This window comes from Sugiyamaella lignohabitans, chromosome B (assembly GCF_001640025.1).
Source record: "Sugiyamaella lignohabitans strain CBS 10342 chromosome B, complete sequence".
In the NCBI taxonomy this organism is placed as follows: domain Eukaryota; kingdom Fungi; phylum Ascomycota; class Dipodascomycetes; order Dipodascales; family Trichomonascaceae; genus Sugiyamaella; species Sugiyamaella lignohabitans.
In genome coordinates, this window is record NC_031674.1 from 2,274,776 (window position 1) to 2,295,101 (window position 20,326).

General features: G+C 45.0%; 8 protein-coding genes across 8 annotated transcripts; 5 read left to right on the top strand and 3 right to left on the bottom strand.

The window, feature by feature from the left end:
- Positions 1 to 2,957: 2,957 nt before the first annotated feature.
- Positions 2,958 to 3,899, top strand: YFH7 (Yfh7p; the record flags this gene model as incomplete). The annotated part of the gene is made up of 1 exon (XM_018879679.1): positions 2,958 to 3,899. One exon carries the CDS (start codon positions 2,958 to 2,960, stop codon positions 3,897 to 3,899), a length of 942 nt encoding a protein of 313 aa, XP_018737572.1.
- Positions 3,900 to 4,788: 889 nt separating this feature from the next.
- AWJ20_2716 (uncharacterized protein) lies at positions 4,789 to 5,112 on the bottom strand (the record flags this gene model as incomplete). The annotated part of the gene is made up of 1 exon (XM_018879680.1): positions 4,789 to 5,112. One exon carries the CDS (start codon positions 5,110 to 5,112, stop codon positions 4,789 to 4,791), a length of 324 nt encoding a protein of 107 aa, XP_018737573.1.
- Positions 5,113 to 6,254: 1,142 nt separating this feature from the next.
- Positions 6,255 to 7,277, top strand: AIM45 (Aim45p; the record flags this gene model as incomplete). The annotated part of the gene is made up of 1 exon (XM_018879681.1): positions 6,255 to 7,277. One exon carries the CDS (start codon positions 6,255 to 6,257, stop codon positions 7,275 to 7,277), a length of 1,023 nt encoding a protein of 340 aa, XP_018737574.1.
- Positions 7,278 to 7,693: 416 nt separating this feature from the next.
- ARG8 (acetylornithine transaminase) lies at positions 7,694 to 8,968 on the top strand (the record flags this gene model as incomplete). The annotated part of the gene is made up of 1 exon (XM_018879682.1): positions 7,694 to 8,968. The coding sequence occupies one exon, from the start codon at positions 7,694 to 7,696 to the stop codon at positions 8,966 to 8,968; it is 1,275 nt and encodes a 424-aa protein (XP_018737575.1).
- A 324-nt stretch (positions 8,969 to 9,292) lies between these two features.
- AWJ20_2719 (uncharacterized protein) lies at positions 9,293 to 9,793 on the bottom strand (the record flags this gene model as incomplete). Its single annotated transcript, XM_018879683.1, has 1 exon — positions 9,293 to 9,793. The coding sequence occupies one exon, from the start codon at positions 9,791 to 9,793 to the stop codon at positions 9,293 to 9,295; it is 501 nt and encodes a 166-aa protein (XP_018737576.1).
- Positions 9,794 to 12,435: 2,642 nt separating this feature from the next.
- On the top strand, positions 12,436 to 15,717 carry GDE1 (Gde1p; the record flags this gene model as incomplete). The annotated part of the gene is made up of 1 exon (XM_018879685.1): positions 12,436 to 15,717. The coding sequence occupies one exon, from the start codon at positions 12,436 to 12,438 to the stop codon at positions 15,715 to 15,717; it is 3,282 nt and encodes a 1,093-aa protein (XP_018737577.1).
- Positions 15,718 to 15,932: 215 nt separating this feature from the next.
- Positions 15,933 to 16,724, bottom strand: vip1 (RNA-binding protein Vip1; the record flags this gene model as incomplete). The annotated part of the gene is made up of 1 exon (XM_018879686.1): positions 15,933 to 16,724. One exon carries the CDS (start codon positions 16,722 to 16,724, stop codon positions 15,933 to 15,935), a length of 792 nt encoding a protein of 263 aa, XP_018737578.1.
- An 896-nt stretch (positions 16,725 to 17,620) lies between these two features.
- On the top strand, positions 17,621 to 20,254 carry PMS1 (Pms1p; the record flags this gene model as incomplete). Its single annotated transcript, XM_018879687.1, has 1 exon — positions 17,621 to 20,254. One exon carries the CDS (start codon positions 17,621 to 17,623, stop codon positions 20,252 to 20,254), a length of 2,634 nt encoding a protein of 877 aa, XP_018737579.1.
- Between the last annotated feature and the right edge of the window lie 72 nt (positions 20,255 to 20,326).

Below are 20,326 nucleotides of genomic sequence, written 5' to 3' on the forward strand. Positions count from 1 at the left end.
TGTTAATTTTTGTGATTTGGTTTGGTTTTGAAATCAAGATTGGTTTACTATTGATCAATTGATTGATAGTGATCTTTTAAAAAAGCCTGTTTACAATTTGGGATCCATTGGCTTATTTATATATTTCTGCCCTGGTACACGGGCATGGGCACCTTCTGCTTCCGTTTTCGAACTTTTTCCATGCATATGCGCCATCGATCGGGATCTTAACGTAAGCAGCCAGACCAGAGACCTGTCAATCACTTAACAGGTTTGAAGCTTGTTGGCTCATCACGAGGATTCGCGCAATCTCCCTCGCTAGTTTCTACTTCCTACTACTCGGTAAACGATCCTGTTCGTCACTAATTCATAATTCATCATCTGTCATCACGGGCCACCGTCATTATCTTTATTAGAAACACGGCTTCATATCGCGTAACCAATCGGTTAAATCTAATAGCGGAAACATGCCAGCTTGTCGATTGGACTTAAACACACCTCGACAGCTTCATGCTGTTGCTAAAATTACCGCTACCGTTACTAACAACCACTAACTAACATATCATTTCACCACCAACATGCAGATCCTACCACCAAACACTAATACTAGTATAGCCCCCTATTGGCATCACCAGCGATTTCGACTGGCTGCTTACTAACAAATAAACGAATTAGACGCACGTCATTCAAGTACGTAATGCTCGCTAAAAGTTTATTAACAATTTCAAGGTAACTTGTGTACACGTTGAGCACTTTTTGGGTTTGGCACATCGTAATGTCGGCATGCCGGAGACGTTTATGCCCCTAATAGATATCGCTAATATTACAAATATTGGATTAAGCTATGCGCTCATCACCTCGTTTCGAGTAGCGCTAGCTAATCTCAATCATAAATAGCATAATATCGAGCTAACGGCTGCGACCTAAAAACAGCGCCAGACCCTTTACGGCGATCGACTCCTGCAATCTATATTGTATTTGTCCCAAACCGGACACTTCTGGCCCGAACGCTGCACTTTTGTCAGTTTTTACAAAGAAACAACAAAGCATGACGCTGCATCAACCTTCCATGCGGCTGCATGCCTCCTCAGCCGTATGGGGGTTTCCAGGGGGGAGGTGGTGCGCCCTAGACCGGCGCTGCTCCTCTCTCTGCTGTGGAGTCGGGCTTCGGGGGTCCCCGCTCGTAGGGTGTGGGGTTGTTTCATTTTTTCTTGGTTTCTGGACCGGGATGGGTCGTCGTACGTACAGTTAAATCGACGTTGGCTCTGCTGGCTGGCTGTCTAGCAGGCTACTTCGGTAAAATCACACCCCAAGGAACCCCGCCAAACGCTCGCCCCACGCCAGACTCGAGCGCAGCGAGAGGAGCAGCAGGGTCTGGGGCGGAGCCCCAGCCGCCGGAGGCAGGTCTGAGGTGAGATTTAACAATGCAACGGCTGTCGGCTTGCAGCTACTGCAGATATCCCTGTTGGTTTAGCTATGCTTGGCTCGAAAATCAGGGGTAAAAGTTGCGGCATGTGGATCTGATAGTGCTAAGGTTATCGATTCTAGCGGTCCTCGTAGGTGCGGTTGTCGCGGCCAATACCCGTGAACCTTGATGGCTCGGAATGCATTTTGACGTAATGAACGTGCTGCCACGTGAACGCTATTAGTGATTATTACTAAATCTCGTGTGGATAGTGTGTGGGCTGTTTTTTTTTTGGAGAGGCTGTCAAGCTTATCTCTCTGCCTGGGACTACTATAACATCTGGTGTTTCGCACCGCTACTCCGAACGCCTTCATCTGGGTAACATGCTAATATTCATCCCTATTGGAAACTGTTCTAATATTGCAGTGCTATATTGTCGCAGATCTTAGATGGACAACTCAATCGCTGGCGGCCTCCAGATGTTCTGATATCGGATCATGCTCTTCCCTTGTTATCTTATCTAGATGGACTGGATCAGGAACTTGGTTGTTTAACAGCCATTTTTTCGTATGTCTGATAAAGCACATAACGTCTCTGGTTGGCTGTCATTGTTAGTTCACTATTAGTGGTTGTTATCGGGCGCTAATATGATTGCATAGGGCGGGTGCTGCCGCTTACTAGCAGGTGCGGTTACGTGTGCGCGATACTGAACCAAAGTGTCGTTGTCAGAGCAAGGTTTTCGGCTTGGTATGTGCAATAACCCACCTATCAATGATATCTAGCGTCAGACTGATTGACTCCGGTCTCGTTCGAGTTCCGTTTCTACATGGCATATCGCTAGATGAGCTCCGTGATAGTCGGCGATCGGGGTCCTTTTACCCGACGGAAGCATATCGATACCAGCTGCCCGCGCTTTCTTCCGGAAATTACAGTTTAATTTTAGCCCAGTCTGCCGCTCGTACCGACAAATTGTCATTAAAATGAAAAAAATGAAAGAACATTGGTCAAAAACAGACTTTTTTAGTTGTCCATATTACTTGAAACCGAGATCCTCATTTCTGGTTCGATAGCCGGGTCCGAGACCGGTGTTGCTCCCACCTTATCTTTGATACCCGACATATATCCGGGAGTCACGTGAACCTACCCCGGTTCGTACCTCCATCGTGCATATGGAAAACAGAAGTCCGGCTCGAGTAAGAGATCAAGATAGACACATCAACTAGCACTTCGAACAATTATTTATTAATCAATCTCGGTCTTTTTGGTTTCAAACTTGTTCTTCCTATTATATTTTCGAAACTCGAACTATTATTTGAATAGTAAGGTTTTAGTTTTTTACTTTGCCAGCTTTTGTGTATTGAGCCCCCTTGAAAACGATAGAGTGGGGGTTGGTTCTATTTTAGCCGGTGGGTGCTCGTCTTATCAGCAAAGTCAATATTCGACAGTCTCGAACAATCCAAGAATAACAGAAACAAAAGTCGACGAGACTGAATTTATAGAAGTTTCAAACATCTCACAATCACAAAATATCGTGGGTACAGGCTGGTACTTTACCCAACATCTGGAAAAGTTGATGCCTAGAGCTAAGATTATATACGGACAAAGAGAGGAAACTATTGGACCATTGGAGATGGACAGGATATACCAAACATTGGCAGACAGGGTGCTGGACCTCCTGTCTCAATCCAAAAAACCGAGAATTATAGTTGCAGTTGCTGGCGTTCCCGGGTCTGGCAAGACCACTCTTTCCAATAATGTTGCCCAGATTATAAATGACAGAGCAACGGCAGCAACTGCCAAGTTCGTCTCACAACAACAAACATCTACACAGCCATCACTTCATTCTATACCTGTTCCAGAACAACCTACAAATAATTCAGCAGCAATTGTGGTGGGCATGGACGGGTTTCATTTAACGAGGGCACAATTGGATGCCATGGATGACCCGGAAGAGGCTCATCGTCGACGAGGCGCTCCATTTACATTTGACGCTGACGGAGTAGTATCTCTTGTGAAGAAACTCCACCAGTCGACACTAGAACCTGTCTGTGAAGCGACGACCACTGCAGACAAATCGACGAACAACGCCCGGGTCATAACTGCACCCTCGTTTGATCACAAAGTCAAAGACCCTGTCCCTGACAATATTGTTATTCCTGCCGAGACTAGAATCGTGTTTCTTGAGGGACTTTATTTATTACTTGAAGACGAGCCATGGGCCCAAATCGCACCACTTGTCGACGACAAATGGTACATCAATGTCGACGCATCCATTGCCAGACGACGAGTGGCCTACCGCCACGTCGACTCAGGCATCACCCCGAATCTCGAACTAGCCTATGCCCGTGCCGACGGCAATGACGCTACAAACGGTATATACATTTCCACCCACTCTAGTCCACCGGACATCACTATCCAAAGCATAGACGAACCCAGCGGTCCCGAGACTACGTCCACGCGAACCTGTCTCAACTGCCGCCACGTACATGCTGTGGGTTTACAAGCTAATCCATGAACTGTGTCACTACTAATCCAACCGCGCCTCCGGCGGCTGGGGCTCTGCCCCAGACCCCGTGGCTCCTCTCGCTTCGCTCGAGTCGTTACGTGAGGATCCCACATTTTAAACGCTTTCTGGAAACCAGGCGTAACGACTCGAGCGCAGCGAGAGGAGCCGTGGGGTCTGGGGCGCAGCCCCAGCCGCCGGAGGCAGCTGCGAAGTTAGTCTGTGTCGAAAAATTGGTCGTCATGGTAGTCGCGAAGCAGTGCTGAGGTGAGACGGACGTAGTCCCAGCGGGCCCAGACGGGGCTCAGTGGTGAAGCCGGGTACCAGTAGTTGACGCTCACACAGAGTTCTGAGTTGTCTATCTGGACTTGGTGGTACCAGAGGGCCGGGATGAATAGAATGTCGCCAGGCTCGAGGACCACTCTGTATACTTTGCAGTGGGTGCGATATATAGAATTGTGGGTCGATGGGTCGCTGGGGTCCACAGTGGGAAACATGACTCGTGGTTCTTTGCTCTCGACTCCTTTTAATGAAATCTCCAAGGATGTGTCTCCGGGGATGTATTGGTCAGTGCCGTCGATATGGATGTAAAACTTTCCGTCTCGCTTGACATAGGTTGCTGGAACAAGAAACTTTTCTAAACAGAGTTAGCTGACTGTAGCTTAAAGCATGTGATGTCTGCTTTCAACTTACCATCGAGACAATATGCATCACCTGGAGGAATCAGGTAAATGACTTTTTGGCCTGTTACCTGTGCAAATAAATTATCGTAATTGTCTAGTACCGTTAGTAACCTTATGGATTTTGAGAGGTAGGGCCTCTATCTCCCTCGATCTCTTATCATAATCGTTCACTTGATGCCTCGCAGAAATGTTCCTCCGTCAAGGATCAAATCAATATATCACATACCGTTATGCAAGCGAGACGTCGTGCCAGAGCTACCAATCCATAAATTGACAGCCTCGGGCTCGTCTCTGAAAACAGGGTCCGCGAATGGCAGTGACCCAGGGATATCTTTGAGGAGCGGGCTGAACTCTTTGTGAAGATTACCATCCTGGCTTTGCATATAATACGCAGATGGATTAGATTTGGCGTGCTCCAGAAGATCCAGCAGTTCACCACCAGACATCTCAGATATTTCAGGTTTGACAAATATAGAACCATGAATTGGCGAGTCGGCATTGCCATATGGAGTTTCTGCCACTTTGACTTTCAGATGGCCCATCTTGGATCTCAAACCATCTGCATTCAGCTCCAATGAGTTGAATATATTAGAATCTGTATGAAAGTTAGTATACAGAAAACTTGAGCTGGCTTATAATATATTTCAATATTATCAAATAATACTAAATTTGTGAGCTTTTAGTTGAAAAAATTGGTCTCACACTTGAAATTTAGTAGTATACACAACTTACTTCTGATCCATAGGGGAAAATTATCGGCTACACTTCTGCTCAATTGCATAGAGTCAATTCCACCATTCTCATCAGCTATAACCTCTGGAACCTCGTCTGGATATGCCAAATTTTGAACATCCATCTGCCGTAGAAGTCCATACTCCAGCAGCTTCCGCGAAACGGATCCCTCCATCGCCTTTCACTATGATTTGAGATTGTTTGGATTGACGCTGTGGATCCTTTTTTGTTACCCCCTGCATATTGTCATGTGACGAGGTTCACAATGATCCCTGGCTACACTGTCACTTAACCGGAAGAAAGTAGTTTTGCAACTGCTAGGAACTGTAAAGAAACTCCAGCTGGAGAGATTCTTATACAATTTTATAGTAGTTTTCAGATGGATATCAACGGTCCTAGCAACTCCTGCGTAGCAGGAGCCACGGGGTCTGGGGCGGAGCCCCAGCCGCCGGAGGCAAAACCGTCCACCCCGTATGTCTATGTCCGAGTAGGTCATAGAAATGTAGAGCGGAAGGAGCTACTGGTCTCAGGGGTAAGTGGAGTTCGCGGGGGATGGCCGGCTTTCGGCGGCCGAGTCAACCCCGGCGGAATGTGGATGGATAGCCGCGCGTCAGGGTACCGACAATTTACCGACGAAAAGTACCGACGTGCTTCTCCACTTTGGGAGCCTGTCATAGCGTCAGTTCCGAGCAGGAATATATTCAGGTGAGCAAGAGCGGAACTACTTGGTAAGTATTTTGACGTGGCTTCAAGTTGAGGAGTAGATTTTCGAAGATTTTACTTGTACTGTCGTTTGGATTGGCTATTGATTGAAAATATCTAACACTGTGGTTTTAGCAAAGCATTTATTTCAGAGTCATAATTCAAATTACCAGGTCAGCGGTTGAACATTAAAGTTGAATACAGCTCACTACGAAATTAATTTTACTTGGAAATATCATTAAAATACACAATGCTTTCAGCTTCATCATTAAGAAGGGCCGCATTCAGTGCCAGAAGTGCTGGTATCATCAGATCCAGATTGGCATCGACTTTGGCGGTTATTGAGCATGCCGACTCTAATGTGGCCGCTGGTTCTCTGAGTGCCATCTCGGCAGCCAAAGAGTTAGCAGGTTCTGACCCAGTGACTGCTATTATTGCTGGATCTAATGCTGCCAAGGTTGCCGAATCATTGGGAAAGGTTCCTGGCATTAGCAAGATTCTTGTTGCTAGCAACTCTGCTTACGACAAGGGATTACCAGAAAACTTGGCTCAATTATTGGCCGAGAACGTCAAAAAGAACGGATTTTCTCATGTTGTGGCTGCTAGCTCGGCATTTGGTAAAAATGTCATCCCTAGAGTTGGTGCTCTTTTGGATGTCCAACCCATTACTGATATCATCAAGATTGAATCTGAAGACACTTTCGTCCGTCCCATTTATGCTGGCAATGCCATTGCTACTACCAAATCCAATGATCAAATCAAGCTAGTAACCATCAGAACTTCAGCATTCGCTGCTGCTGAAACTGAAGGCGGTTCTGGTGCCGCTGTAGAGGATGCCGTCGATCCTAATTCCGAGTCTCTCTCTGAATGGATCTCTGAGGAATTGACCAAGAGTGAACGTCCTGATTTGGGTGTTGCATCCAAGATTGTTTCTGGAGGTAGAGGTCTTAAGGACAAGGAGAACTTTGACAAGGTTATTTATCCATTTGCTGATGCCATTGGCGCTGCTGTTGGTGCTTCAAGAGCGGCTGTCGACTCTGGTTTTGCTGATAATTCTCTCCAAGTTGGTCAAACCGGTAAAGTCGTGGCTCCCGAGCTTTATATTGCCGTCGGTATCTCCGGTGCTATTCAACACTTGGCTGGTATGAAGGACTCGAAGACCATTGTGGCCATCAACAAGGACCCAGAGGCCCCCATTTTCCAGGTTGCTGATCTCGGTCTTGTTGCAGACCTCTTTGAGGCTGTTCCTGAGCTCACCACCAAGCTCGGTTAAACTGTATATTTAAACCAATAACAAAACTACCTGAAGTATAAGATTTTCTCTAGTGCAGGGCTCGGCTCCACCCCAGATGTGTCGTGCTTTTCAAGCGAGCACTCTAACGGTGTAGAAAACGAGTCGAGGAATGTGACGGAAAATAAGCGGAATGGGTGAAAAGGACCTAAACACTGCCAGACATGGAAACTCCAGGGGTAGATTCGTGGTGCGGCTGAGAGATCAACCGAGACCTGCATACTGATAACGATTTTTATGATCGTTAATGAGTCAAGAGGGAATTGTTCGCGGGATTTAGTGTGACTGTTTGGTGAAAAACTGTCATATTAATATATATATAGAAGAGGGTCTGAGGTTTTTTTCATCTGTCCTTTCTGCCTTTTTGCATTTGTATTATAATTTTTTTTGGCAGAAAAATGCTTCGCACTTCCCGTCTGTCGTTAATAGCTCAATCTCTGGGCAAAAGAGCATACTCAGTCGAGGTCAACAAATCCTGGACTCCTTATGTAGTCCAGACTTATTCTCGTCCTGAAGTCTTTTTAAACAAGGGTAAAGGATCGTTGCTATGGGACTCGGAGGGAAAAAAGTATATTGATTTCACTGCTGGTATTGCAGTCACCTCTTTAGGGCATGCTGACGACGAGATTGCTGAGATTTTAAAAGATCAAGGCTCATTATTGCTCCACACTTCGAATTTGTATTATAGTGACTGGATGGTTAAGGCTGCTCATGATATCATTGAGACTACCAAGAGATCAGGTGGTATGAAAGATGCTCATCAAGTATTTTTTGCTAACAGTGGTACTGAAGCCAACGAAGCTGCCCTCAAGTTTGCCCGTAAATGGGGAAATACTCGTTCTCATCCTCGTAATGGGGTTGTCTCATTTGGTGGCTCTTTCCATGGTCGTACATTTGGATCTCTAAGTGCCACTGCCACCCCAAAATATCAGGAGCCTTTTGCTCCTATGGTGCCAGGATTCAAGCATGGCACGATCAATGATACTCCCGCCTTGTCGTCTTTGATCACTGAAGATACTTGTGGAGTAATTGTTGAGCCAATCCAGGGAGAAGGTGGTATCAACAGCTGCTCAGTTGAATTCTTGACTGCTCTTCGTCGTCGTTGTGACGAAGTGGATGCTGTGCTCATCTACGACGAGATTCAATGTGGACTTGGTCGTACCGGTGACTTCTGGGCACACCAAATCTTACCCCAAGAGGCTCACCCAGACATCCTCACTACTGCTAAATCCCTTGGTAATGGTTTCCCTATCGGTGCCACTATCGTATCTGAGCGTATTGGTAACGTTCTTGCCAAGGGTGACCACGGAAGTACCTACGGTGGAAACCCATTGGGTGCTCGCATTGCTTGCAATACAGTTGCTCGTCTATCAGACGCCAAGTTCTTGGAGGGCGTCAAAGAGAGGTCAAAGGTATTCACCGACCGTTTCAGTCAGCTCCAAACCAAGTACCCTAAGCTTGTCACTGAAACCCGTGGCCGCGGTCTTATTCTCGGTTTACAACTAACCGTTGATGTTGCACCAATTATCGACCAACTTCGTGAGAAGGGACTTCTTGTGGTGTCTTGTGGAACCAACACTCTTCGTTTCGTACCTGCCCTTAATATCCCAACCGAGCTTATTGAAGAGGGACTCGATATTATCGATGCAACGCTCTCGAGCCAATCTCAATAAATAGACTACAATTTTTTTTACATTGACTTTAATACTGAACTGAAAGCTGCCTCCGGTGGCTGAGTCTCTCATAGGATATTCTTATAGGATATCTGTGTATTGAGCCTGGAGAATAGCTAGAGGGACAGCAGTGACTAGGGCAGAGCCCCTGCCCCTGACAGAGGAGACATAAGCCGAATCACAGATTGGAAAATATGAAAATGCATTAAGTGTGTGAATAAAATAAAATAAATGTTCCAAGTAGCTGGCGACTAAGTTACTGAGAATGCATCGAAAATTACATTAAGTTGGTTACCTATTGATAACCAGCTGCTTACCAGTTGCTTACCAGTTGGCTCTACTGCCACCAGCATTTCGAAGCTTGTTTCGCAAGTTGTCTCTACGATCTGAGGAACTATTAGAGTTGTCAGAATACATATGGGGTCGTGAGCTGGTGGGTGCATTACCCCTTATAGGGAGATGCTGTTGTTGTTGTTGAGCCTGTTGTTCTTGCTGCTCTAGCTGCTGTTGCTGACGACGTCTATAAATCTCTTGTAATGATGACTGGCTCCGTGATGATAGGGGCCTACCTGGCAGCTGTTCAGATTGATTCTGCAAGCCATTGCTATAGTTTCGCCCACTGGAAGGAGTCGCAGCTGATTGAGGTACTCCCAGCCATTGAGGAGCATAGCCTTCTTTTGCTGTATAATAGCGTACTAATGCCTTGTGTATAACTGTATCTGTCTCGGTATCTCCATCGTGTTCAGAGTTAGATAGTGACAGATTCGATAACGCCTGAGAGGCGGATCCATACTGTGTCTTGATTTTAGACCAGAATTGTGACATATCTGATCAGTACTGCTATCTCCCCGTAGTTTGGTGAAGCTAGCTTGCTGTAATATTATATGACATATAAAAGTCACGTGATACTTAATGACCCAGGGCATTGGACGTCGGGACACGACTCGTGAAGTCTCAGAACCAGTTTCTAAAGGGGAAGAGAAAGTTGGTTGATAGGTTCACGGAAGTGAACATATAATTAGATACTCTTTTTACACGTTTTGTCGTAATTCTGTTATGATTTGAAAGGGTTCATGTTATTGCATACATTTGCCTTCTCGGCTATATATAGCAATAGTAGAGCTGCTCTAATTCTTGAAGATTGCAGTTGAAAGACGATTAGTTCTGATCCCATATGGTAAGACTGACTAGTAACTTAATGGTAATGGTTACTACTACTACGGCAATATCTATTATCTTGCCGTATATATGACGTCCTGAGCGAAATATTTTAGTGGTGGGTCACATACCCGCTGCTCTAGCCTTATCTCTCTAATCTCAAATGTTCTTAGTTTATTAATATTATCTATTCTTTTGTGTAGTATCAATTTAGGAGCCTTCGGCATCTACAAGCTTTTGTACTTAAAATATTACAAGCTATTCGAATTCAATAGAGCCAATGCAGTGGTATCTGGGCTGCAATACTAAAAGGCGTGACTCGAGCTCAAGTACTGATATAGATGCATCTTTTTTTGCTATGTCTCTTAGACTGAAACCAAATATTGGAATATTCCCGTGAGTCTAATATATATATATATTCGGGCCTGATCACAACGTCTAAACCATGTCAGTATCTTATCGTACCCTTATCTTACAGCGTCGATCGCAGAATTTGGAGCCAAGACCGCTTATCGCTCTCTACTAGCCCTATCAGTCTTGTTCATATGCGCGGCTCTCTGACTAAGTTTCCACGAAGCTTGAGAGGGACCAGACGTGTCAAGAGCTAACTTTATTTTCTTTATTTGTTTTCGGACTGCATTGAAATACAGCCAAAGCGGTAAATTCCGAACCTTCCTTAACTATGATTCATATTGGGCACGGGCGAGCAGGATATCTAGAGTGAGCAGTACCTGCGGTCCATCCAGTTTTTTTGCTTATATCCTGAATTTCATCTCTAAAGACACCATTAATTATTTTAAATTGATAGATACAAGCAACCATAGCGCTGACACAACCAAAATAGTAACAGAGTAAAAGACGGACCAGGTCAACGGAAAACAAACTGCAGCTGCATACAACATGAGATATATAGAACGGATGAGCTGCCTGATTTGGAACTGCACATGCCGTTATCAGCAGGACATCGTGTGTTCAGAACGAAAGCCGGTCCATGAATTTTTGACTAATCCACACCCGTAGTTAGATTTCAAAGGACAGGGTCAGTGAAATGATCTTATATAACGACACAGAAGCCATCAGAGCTTTTACTTAGTCCAATAGTCCAATATCAAAAACTTTTCAGTTTGCCCAGGAACGGTATCGGTATTGACGATCGTTCGTCATATACGGATCAATTTGGCTTGTAAAAAGCCGTTGGTTTGTACATAATTATAACCTATTGCCGAAGCACGTTCTCGAACTGATATCTGTCGGGTGAACACGACTCTGGAACGGTTGTAAGCGGCCCTGATAATCTCAACAGGGTAAGAAGAGAAGCAGGAACAACAATTTTAAGGGCTACTATGGCATGATCGCCATACTAACGCTCCGTTACAGCTATCTCTGAAACCTGACGTTTGGTAGCGTACATCGTCGCTTTCGACATTCACAACACTGCTAATATAGCATGAAGTTTGCAAAGAGGTATGTATTCTGGGTATAACTTAGCTCTGTATTTTATGGAAATTACGAGACTGAGTAAATTGAGCGAGAGGTGAATAATGTGAGGGTTGTAGGATTTATCTGTATTATCAGGAACTGGTAGTCAGACCAAATCGAAGACCCTAAGCTTAAGCCGATCTATCCTTTGATCCATAAAAGCCCTTCTAAGAGTAATTTGTTTGTCAGAAGCATAAATGGGACTCGAATTTGGCTACTTAATGAATAATTCACTAACGACTATTGCAGTTTGCAAAGGAACCAGGTTCCTGAATGGAGGTGAGTATATGCTACATGCTATATTGATGTTGCCAATTTAGACAGTCAATTGAGTACGGATATATGGATATCTATCTCATAGATATAGACGGTAATAGAATGAAGGGCTGAATCGGCTATATTCCATGAGCTATATTTTGTGACCTTCAGTCCATGCCAATGACGGACTTTGGGCCCCGATTATTTTTGATGCCTGGACCAGATCGATCGCCTTTGGTCTCGAGCCACGAAACTAACCCTGTAGTCTTTCCTATTTAAATTACAAGGAACTGAAGAAAATCATAAAGCAGATTAGCGAAAGTCGCAATGAATCTGAATCCACACCAACTGTATTAGGCAAGTCCCTGTCAGTGGCCTCGCTCACATCCACCTTGTCTGAGACAACATTGGCGCCTTTTTTCTTTGCTTTGGATCGAAATGCCGAATCAGTCGACTCGTTTTTCAATGCCAAGTTTGCAGAATATTGCCGTCGACTTGGTCATGTGGAAGAACGATACACACTCAATTCACTAAACAGTAAGACCTTTGAGTTTGAGGAACTAGAGGATCTGATGGGTGTGTTAGTGGAGTTACGCAGTCAGTTTCGTAAATTACAATGGTATGCCGAAGTTAATAAGCGAGGATTTGTGAAGATTCTCAAAAAGTTCGATAAAAAGATCGGAACTCATACACAAATGAAGTATTTAACATCGAAAATATCCATTCTACCATTTGCAAATGGTGTGTTGATCGATGATAAACTGGCTGATGTCAACAAATACCTGTCAGTTATCTCACCACTGGTTAGTTCGTCGAGAGATGACGATGGTAACAGCGTGAAGACCGACCACAGAAATGATTCTGATCTGTTTCTGGAAGTTTCGTCAATCAATGGTGTTGGTGCCGGTGGTAATACGTCAGATAGTGGATTTGTCGGCGAAATGAAACTTGCAATTGCAACGGATGACGTGGAGAATTTAGAGAGCGTTCTTTCTGAGGGCCCTGTGAGCCAAAAGGTGCTTTTGTCACTATTATTCAAAGCAGTATCTGCCAAAGCTACCAAGTCAATTAAACTCCTGTTGACCCATATTGAGACGCTAGAGGAACTAGCTGAGCTCAACGGAAGAAACGTGATACATCGAATTATCATTAACCATGGCCGTCGTAGGAACAACGCTAAAACCACAACTTCTTCACCGGCTACACCCGAGTCAAATGTTGGCGAAGCTGGAGCCAGTGGTAGCGTCAGCCCAAGTACAAACCCAAACAAAGCCAATACTGAAACCTCATCTAGTTCCTCTGTGATAGATGACAGCTCAACAGGACACCATAGCATGAACTTTCTCCATCCTGCTGTTGTACCAAGAGCTGCAACAAATATGATGAAGGTTTTTGGAAGTGACGGAGAACATGCTGCAGACGATGAAACTGTCCTGGACTTCTTATTAGGATGTTTGGATAATAAGCAACGAAGCGCAATCATTGCTCGCGACCATCACAACCGAACTCCTCTTCACTATGCTGCTCATTACGGTCTTAAGCTCATGACAACTGTGTTATTAAAGTATATGAAGGACTGGGGATACCTATCTAGCAGCGGCATCACAGAAAGTGAATGGAAAGACAGCGAAGGAATCCTCCCTATTCAATTATCGGTTGCTGCAGACCATCCTAAGACAACAAAGGTACTATTAGAGGCGATAGAGCCAACTGATTCGAACAAGAAACAATTGGCTGCTGACTTGTTGCCAGTTGCATCTCAGTTAGGAGCTAAAAAGCTACTTGAAGTTCTATTGGACTATGGGTTGGATATCAATTTCACTTCTGAATCGCTCAACAACGAGACACCGTTATTTATCTGCTCGAAGATGAATCATGTCGAAGCTGTCCAACTGTTAATAGATAGACATGCGGACACTGAAATTAGTGAAGGTACTTATGGCTGGACTCCTGTTTTTGTTGCCGCAGTAGATGGGTTCCGAGAAATTGTGAAGATTCTACTTAGTGGAGGTAGTCGTATTGATATTGTGGACGGATCAGGTTGGAACGCCATGGAGCATGCTTGTCTTCGTGGACACCTCGATCTGGTAGATATTCTCAAACCCCCATTCCCATTCAAGTCTGTGTTGGAAACTAGTAATAGCAATGGCTCAGACAGCGACGTTTCTACTCCTAATCCCGCTACAGCTCCAGGTCGTAGTAACCTGGCCCCGGAGCCACACCAGCCTTCTACAATCGATCCTATCAAGACATTTGGTCACAGATATCTAAAGGATAAGTCCATGGTTTTGGTCACTATTGGTACGACGGATCTGAGAAAAATGATCAACCCCGTCCAGCTCGATCGTGTGCCCTATTCCAAGGCACATTCCACCCAGCTCGATACCGCCTTATCTATGATTGTGTCGGCTTCTGGATGTATTGGAGAACCAGCTGTAATTGATCTACCCATTCCAGACTATGGACTATCAACAGAGCCATTATCATTTTACAGTAATGACGTGGAAAAAGTACGACTCTATTTTGATTTGGTTCCCACATATTCAGGTAATCAGAAACGTGTTTTGGGAAGAGGTGTGGCCCTTTTGTCCAGTGTTTACACACCTCTTGGCCTCAAGAAGCGAAGTTTGCACCAAACAGTTACTATTCCTATCATTGAATCAGAAACACTGGAAGTTCTTGGTACAGTTGATTTTAACTTTTTGGTTATAACACCGTTTCACCACCCCAAAATGGGTATTGAAAAGTCAGCCACGTACTGGAAGTCGTTGATTACTACTCGAGTCATTGGCCACCGTGGATTGGGCAAAAACTCTAATAATAAAAAGAGTTTGCAATTGGGTGAAAACACCATTGAATCGTTCATCCAGGCAGCCAATCTGGGAGCCAGTTACGTCGAGTTTGATGTCCAATTAACAAAAGATCACATTCCAGTTATTTATCATGACTTTTTAGTAGGTGAGACTGGTATTGATATCCCCATGCACTCGTTGACTTTAGATCAATTTCTTGATGCTGCTCGACCAACTGTGGCGCCTACAACAGTCTCGCCAGTGGGTGGTGGTCCAGCCAGAATGCCCTCACCTGATAGCAGACCATTCAGACAGCGATCGCAGTCGGTGTTTGTGACAGGGTCGGGTGAACGAGAAGATGAGTTTGATATCATGAGTGATCGAATGAAGCACACTAGAGACTTCAAAATCAAGGGATTCAAGGGTAATAGTCGTGGTCACAGTATCCAATCCCCCTTTACTACATTGGTTGAAGCATTCAAAACGTTACCGAAACATGTGGGCTTCAATATCGAGTGCAAGTATCCCATGCTGGACGAGAGCGAGGCAGAGGACATGGAGAATTTTGCGTTTGAACTGAACCTGTGGTGTGATACGGTTCTAAAGTGCGTCTATGACTACGGCGATGGCCGAGATATCATATTTTCCAGTTTCCACCCCGACATCTGTCTGATGCTGTCACTCAAACAACCGTCAATCCCCATTCTGTTCCTGACAGAGTCGGGAACTGCACCAATGGCGGATATCCGTGCATCGAGTCTTCAAGAAGCGATTCGTTTTGCCAAGAGATGGAATCTGCTTGGAATCGTGTCCGAGTGCACACCACTAATCAAGTGTCCTCGTCTAGTCAACGTGGTCAAAGCGTCAGGATTAGTTTGTGTCAGTTACGGAACAGAAAACAACAACCCCGTCAACGCACGACTTCAAATGAAGAGCGGAGTCGACGCTGTCATTGTCGACTCAGTTCTGGCTGTCCGTCAAGGTCTCACTGTGGGTGACACAGTCGACGACGAGGACTCGCTAATCGCCACCCCTGCAGCTTTATCTTCAGTGTCCGAATAATCTCACGATGTAACCTGTAAATACAAACACCGGTTTCTGCTCACGGGGAGGGGTCTCAGTGCCTCTGGCGGCTGAGGCTACGCCCCAGACCCCATTGCTCCTACTTCGCAGGAGTTTGTGAGGACCGTCTATGGCCGACTTGAGGCAGCGAGAGGATTAAATTATAGATAGTCAAAATAAAACCATTTTACAAAAACAGAGTGAGTGAATTCTTCTTAGGATTTTTCGTAGGCTGGAGGAGCGGTGGATGTGGTGGGAGCAGGAGCGGCAGCAGAATTAGCAGCGGTGGTGGAGGTGGAGGTGGCAGAGTTTCCAGCCTCTTCTTGCTGCTTCTTCAGATCGGCTAAACGACGGGCCTCGGCATGGACGTCAGAAGCGTTCTTGACAATGTCCGAGTAGTAAGAACGGACTTTAGAGCCGGTGGGGGTGCTAAGAGCATTGTCGAGGTACTTGGACAACTTGGCATGTCCATGCCAGAACGAGTCGGAAATACCATAAGCCTTATCAGTAGCCTCCGCCTTGTCCTGAATGTGATACTTCTTATCCAAATCAGTGACAAACGAGGTGAATTTGCTGGAGATACCGTGCTTTTGGTCGAGTTCAAGACCGTGTGAAACCACCTTGTCTCCCAAAACATATCCGTGACTCAGGTACTCCGCAAGAATTACAGCACGGGGCTTGTATTCTTGACTAATGTCCTCACCATGATTAGGAGTAGTCGATTCAGTCTCATGAGCCAATGAATCCTTTTCAGCAGCAGCAAGTGCATCAGAAGATGCCTCAACAGTGACTCTGTTTCCAGCCAACTCGGAATCGGTTAGAAGAATGGCTGTCTTAATAGCAGCAGGACGAGCAAACTCGACAGTGGCTGTCTTGCTTTGCCCATCGGCAGAAGGAGTCAACGAAACATTGTTAACTTTGCCACAGAATGTGAAAAAGTCGCTAATTTGTGCCTCTGTGATGGTAGGGCCAAGTCCTTTGACAGTGATAGTATTGCTAGTAGACATGATACTTTTCGGTGCTGTTGGCTTGCCAATAGTAAATAAATGTAATGTTTAGTTAGTTGTCTGCTGTTTAGTCAATTGCACGTGTTCAATTAGAGATCAATAAATCGATATCCAAAATATGGGCTAATTAGTGAAATTGTGAGGAACAAATTAGATTGGCAAACTAACAGGCGGCTGGCAATGGGCTATATTAATAGACGATAATGAGGAGGCGTTTCGTTGTCCCGCCGCACGTGTGATGCGCAATCAAGGGTCTGCTTGACGCTCTTCATGTGCCTGGAAACTGCAGCGTAGTTGCTGTTAAACACCTGATATGCACGCACGAGCGGCTGTGAACCTTTTAAATTTGGCATGTGAAATTCTGCGGCTTCCCTGAGTTGTAGCTACTACTTCCTCTCTTCGTTCACTTGTAATTTTGACCCCCCCCCTCGAATTGCGTTCGTTGCATTTGGTCAGGTCTGAGCCTCTTTGCCGTCTAAACTCTAATCCGTGCCAAGGCTGAGTAGCTATACCCTGAACGGCTGTGCAGACTGCAGAAGCCAAGAGGGTGGAAGCGGTTTGCCTCCGGCGGCTGGAGCTCCGCCCCAGACCCTGGTTGTACTCCGCCTCGCGGAGCCGCGTCGGGGTTTTTCAGAAGAATGAATTGACGAAACGGGATGTGTTATAAGGTTAAAAAAGAACTGGATGCTGTTGGTGGTGGTATTTCAGTGGTGGATCAGGAGAGTAGTGGTGTAGCCGCGGTGGTGATGCCGCGATGAACCCGGGATCAGGGGTACAGACGCGTATCGCGTGAATGCAGTCTATAATTACTTATTACTAAAATAAATTGGGTCAGTAGGCTCTATATTGAAAGCGTTGTTTTTTGTGGCAGATTGCTTCGACTACTGGAATTCGGTATGTCTATTAAAGCAATTGACAATGCCTCGGTTCATAGAATCACTTCTGGCCAGGTGATTGTGGATTTGGCCACTGTAGCCAAGGAACTCGTCGACAACTCTCTGGATGCTGGTGCCACTAGGATTGAAGTCAAATTTCGTAACTATGGACTTGATTCGATAGAGGTCGCTGACAATGGCCATGGTATCAAGTTAGAGGATTATGAAAGCATTGCCAGAAAACACTACACATCCAAATTGAGAAAATTCGAGGACGTTGAAACTGTTCAGACTCTTGGGTTTAGAGGTGAGGCCATGAGCTCACTATGTGCTCAAGCTGATGTGTCTTTGGTTACTTCCACACCAGGAAATAGTGGTCCAGCTACAAAACTAGTATTTGATCATTCGGGAGAGGTAGTGTCAAAAACTAATGTTCCGGGCACACAGGGAACAACTGTGACGGTTTGCAATATGTTTGAAATAACCCCAGTCCGTCGCAAATTCCTCGAAAAAAACCACAAGCGCCAATTCGCAAAAGCTTTGAATTTGCTTCAGGAGTATGCTGTTATTTCCAAGGGTGTCACATTTACATGCTCTCATATAACTGGATCCGGTAACAACGCCAAGAATGGAGTACTCATTAAGAGCACTGGCACTGACCTACGAGATAATATAATTAGTGTATTTGGTGCTACTTCCATTGTAAATTTGGTTCCGTTTACCTTGAAATTAGAATTCACGTCCAATTCGATTCTTAAGGACAAGGTTCATGATTCACAGGCTAGTTGTGTTGGGTACATTTCTCAGCCTGTTCATGGCAAGGGTCGCAATGCTACAGATAGGCAGTTCTTTTTTATTAATTCTAGGCCCTGTCTTCTTCCCAAAGCTGCAAAAGCCATTAATGAAGTCTATCGTCAATTCAATACAACTCAATCACCCTGTGTTTTTTGTAATTTTATTCTCGACCCCTTGAACTTCGACGTCAATGTGTCTCCTGATAAGAGAACCATTCTGATCCATCAGGAAACTGTCTTGATTGAGTGCTTAAAGGAGCAATTATCTGAATTCTTTGAGTCGTCGGTCACTAGTGTCCCGAGAAAAGCTGAAAGATCGCCTCTAAATAATGGCTCGACGTTTATGTCACTGACGGCTAGGTTTCGAGAGGCTGCACAAGAAAGTGTGAGGGTCATTCAAAATGGACATGGCAACGATTCGGATGATGCTGAAGGTGTCAGAGCAATTATGAGCACCAGAATGACCCGTAGTCGCAAAAATAGTGATCAAGCATCTGACTCAGAGTCCGACTCAGAGTCTGACTCAGAATCTGCTAGATCCCAATCGGATTCTGAAGATGAGAGCGAGGCCAGAAATATCAGACAGCAACGAGCAGTGGGTAACAAAGTCGACAATAATAGTGATCGTAGTGATACTATCTCATCGAAAAGCGATATCGAGCGAACGATGTCAAGAGCTGCTCGCAGAGTTCGCACCAACCCTACTATTCATAGTGAGGCTGCTGACGGTAGTAAGTCTTCTTCTCTAGTCGAAATTGAAATCAGCCCAGTGAGTGAGCAACCTTCGAAAACAACTGAGGATGATTCTATGGAAGATGAAAGAGAAGTAGATGACTCCGAAGCCAATGGTCATGATGACGCACAAACTGTAGAAGCGAATGAGTCGGCTGGTGAGACTGTCGATAATGAAGATGTTGTGGTGAAACCGGAACCATTGTCACAAACCAAACGTACTCGCCCTTCGTCATCCGACGAAACAGCCTCTAAGCCTGCTGTCAAGCGTCAGGATAGTTCCGGTCGAAAAATAGAGTTTCCAATCACATCCGCCAAGTATCAAACTCTCAATTGCAATGTCTCTGTCAAAACTTCGACTAGCGAAATATTAAATGGCTGGTCGCAAATCGTTTCAGCTCGGTCACAATTGAGGACTCAAGCTAATGACCATAAAAACTCACTGTCTGTGAAAAGAGTGGATATAGATGGAGATACTGATCAAGTAGAGCGAAGGCTTAATATGGTCATCAGAAAAGACGATTTTAATAATATGAAAGTCATTGGCCAATTTAATCTTGGTTTTATTATTGTCTCGAAGCAGAACGATGACGGAAGTTCTGATTTGTTTATTATTGATCAGCATGCTAGTGATGAGAAAACCAACTTCGAACGGTTACAACAGGAAACTGTTCTGCAGCATCAGCCTCTAGTGACACCTAGGCAGCTAAATCTCACTGCAGTTGAAGAGCTGGTCCTTATAAAAAATATCGGCCTGCTTCAAAAAAATGGTTTCTCTGTAGCAATCGACGAGTCTGTCTTGCCAGGAACTCAGTGTAAACTTCTGTCTCTGCCGTTCAGTAAAAATACCGTCTTCGATGAAAACGATCTTACCGAACTTTTGAATCTAATTAGTGAGTCTCCAGGTAATCAATCAGTACGATGTTCCAAAGTTCGTGCTATGTTTGCTATGAGAGCGTGTCGGACTAGCATCATGATCGGGCAGTCACTCAGTAGAGCCACCATGGAACGGGTTGTCCAGGGCCTCTCCAAACTAAACAAACCTTGGAGCTGTCCCCACGGTAGACCCACTTTACGGCATATAACCTCGATCGACCAATGGAGCGGTTACAGCGACGACATGATCTAATTGTAGGATGAGCTAGTCGATATGCCAACATGAATTATTTATTATATGTAGGAATGTAAATCATTTTCTCTT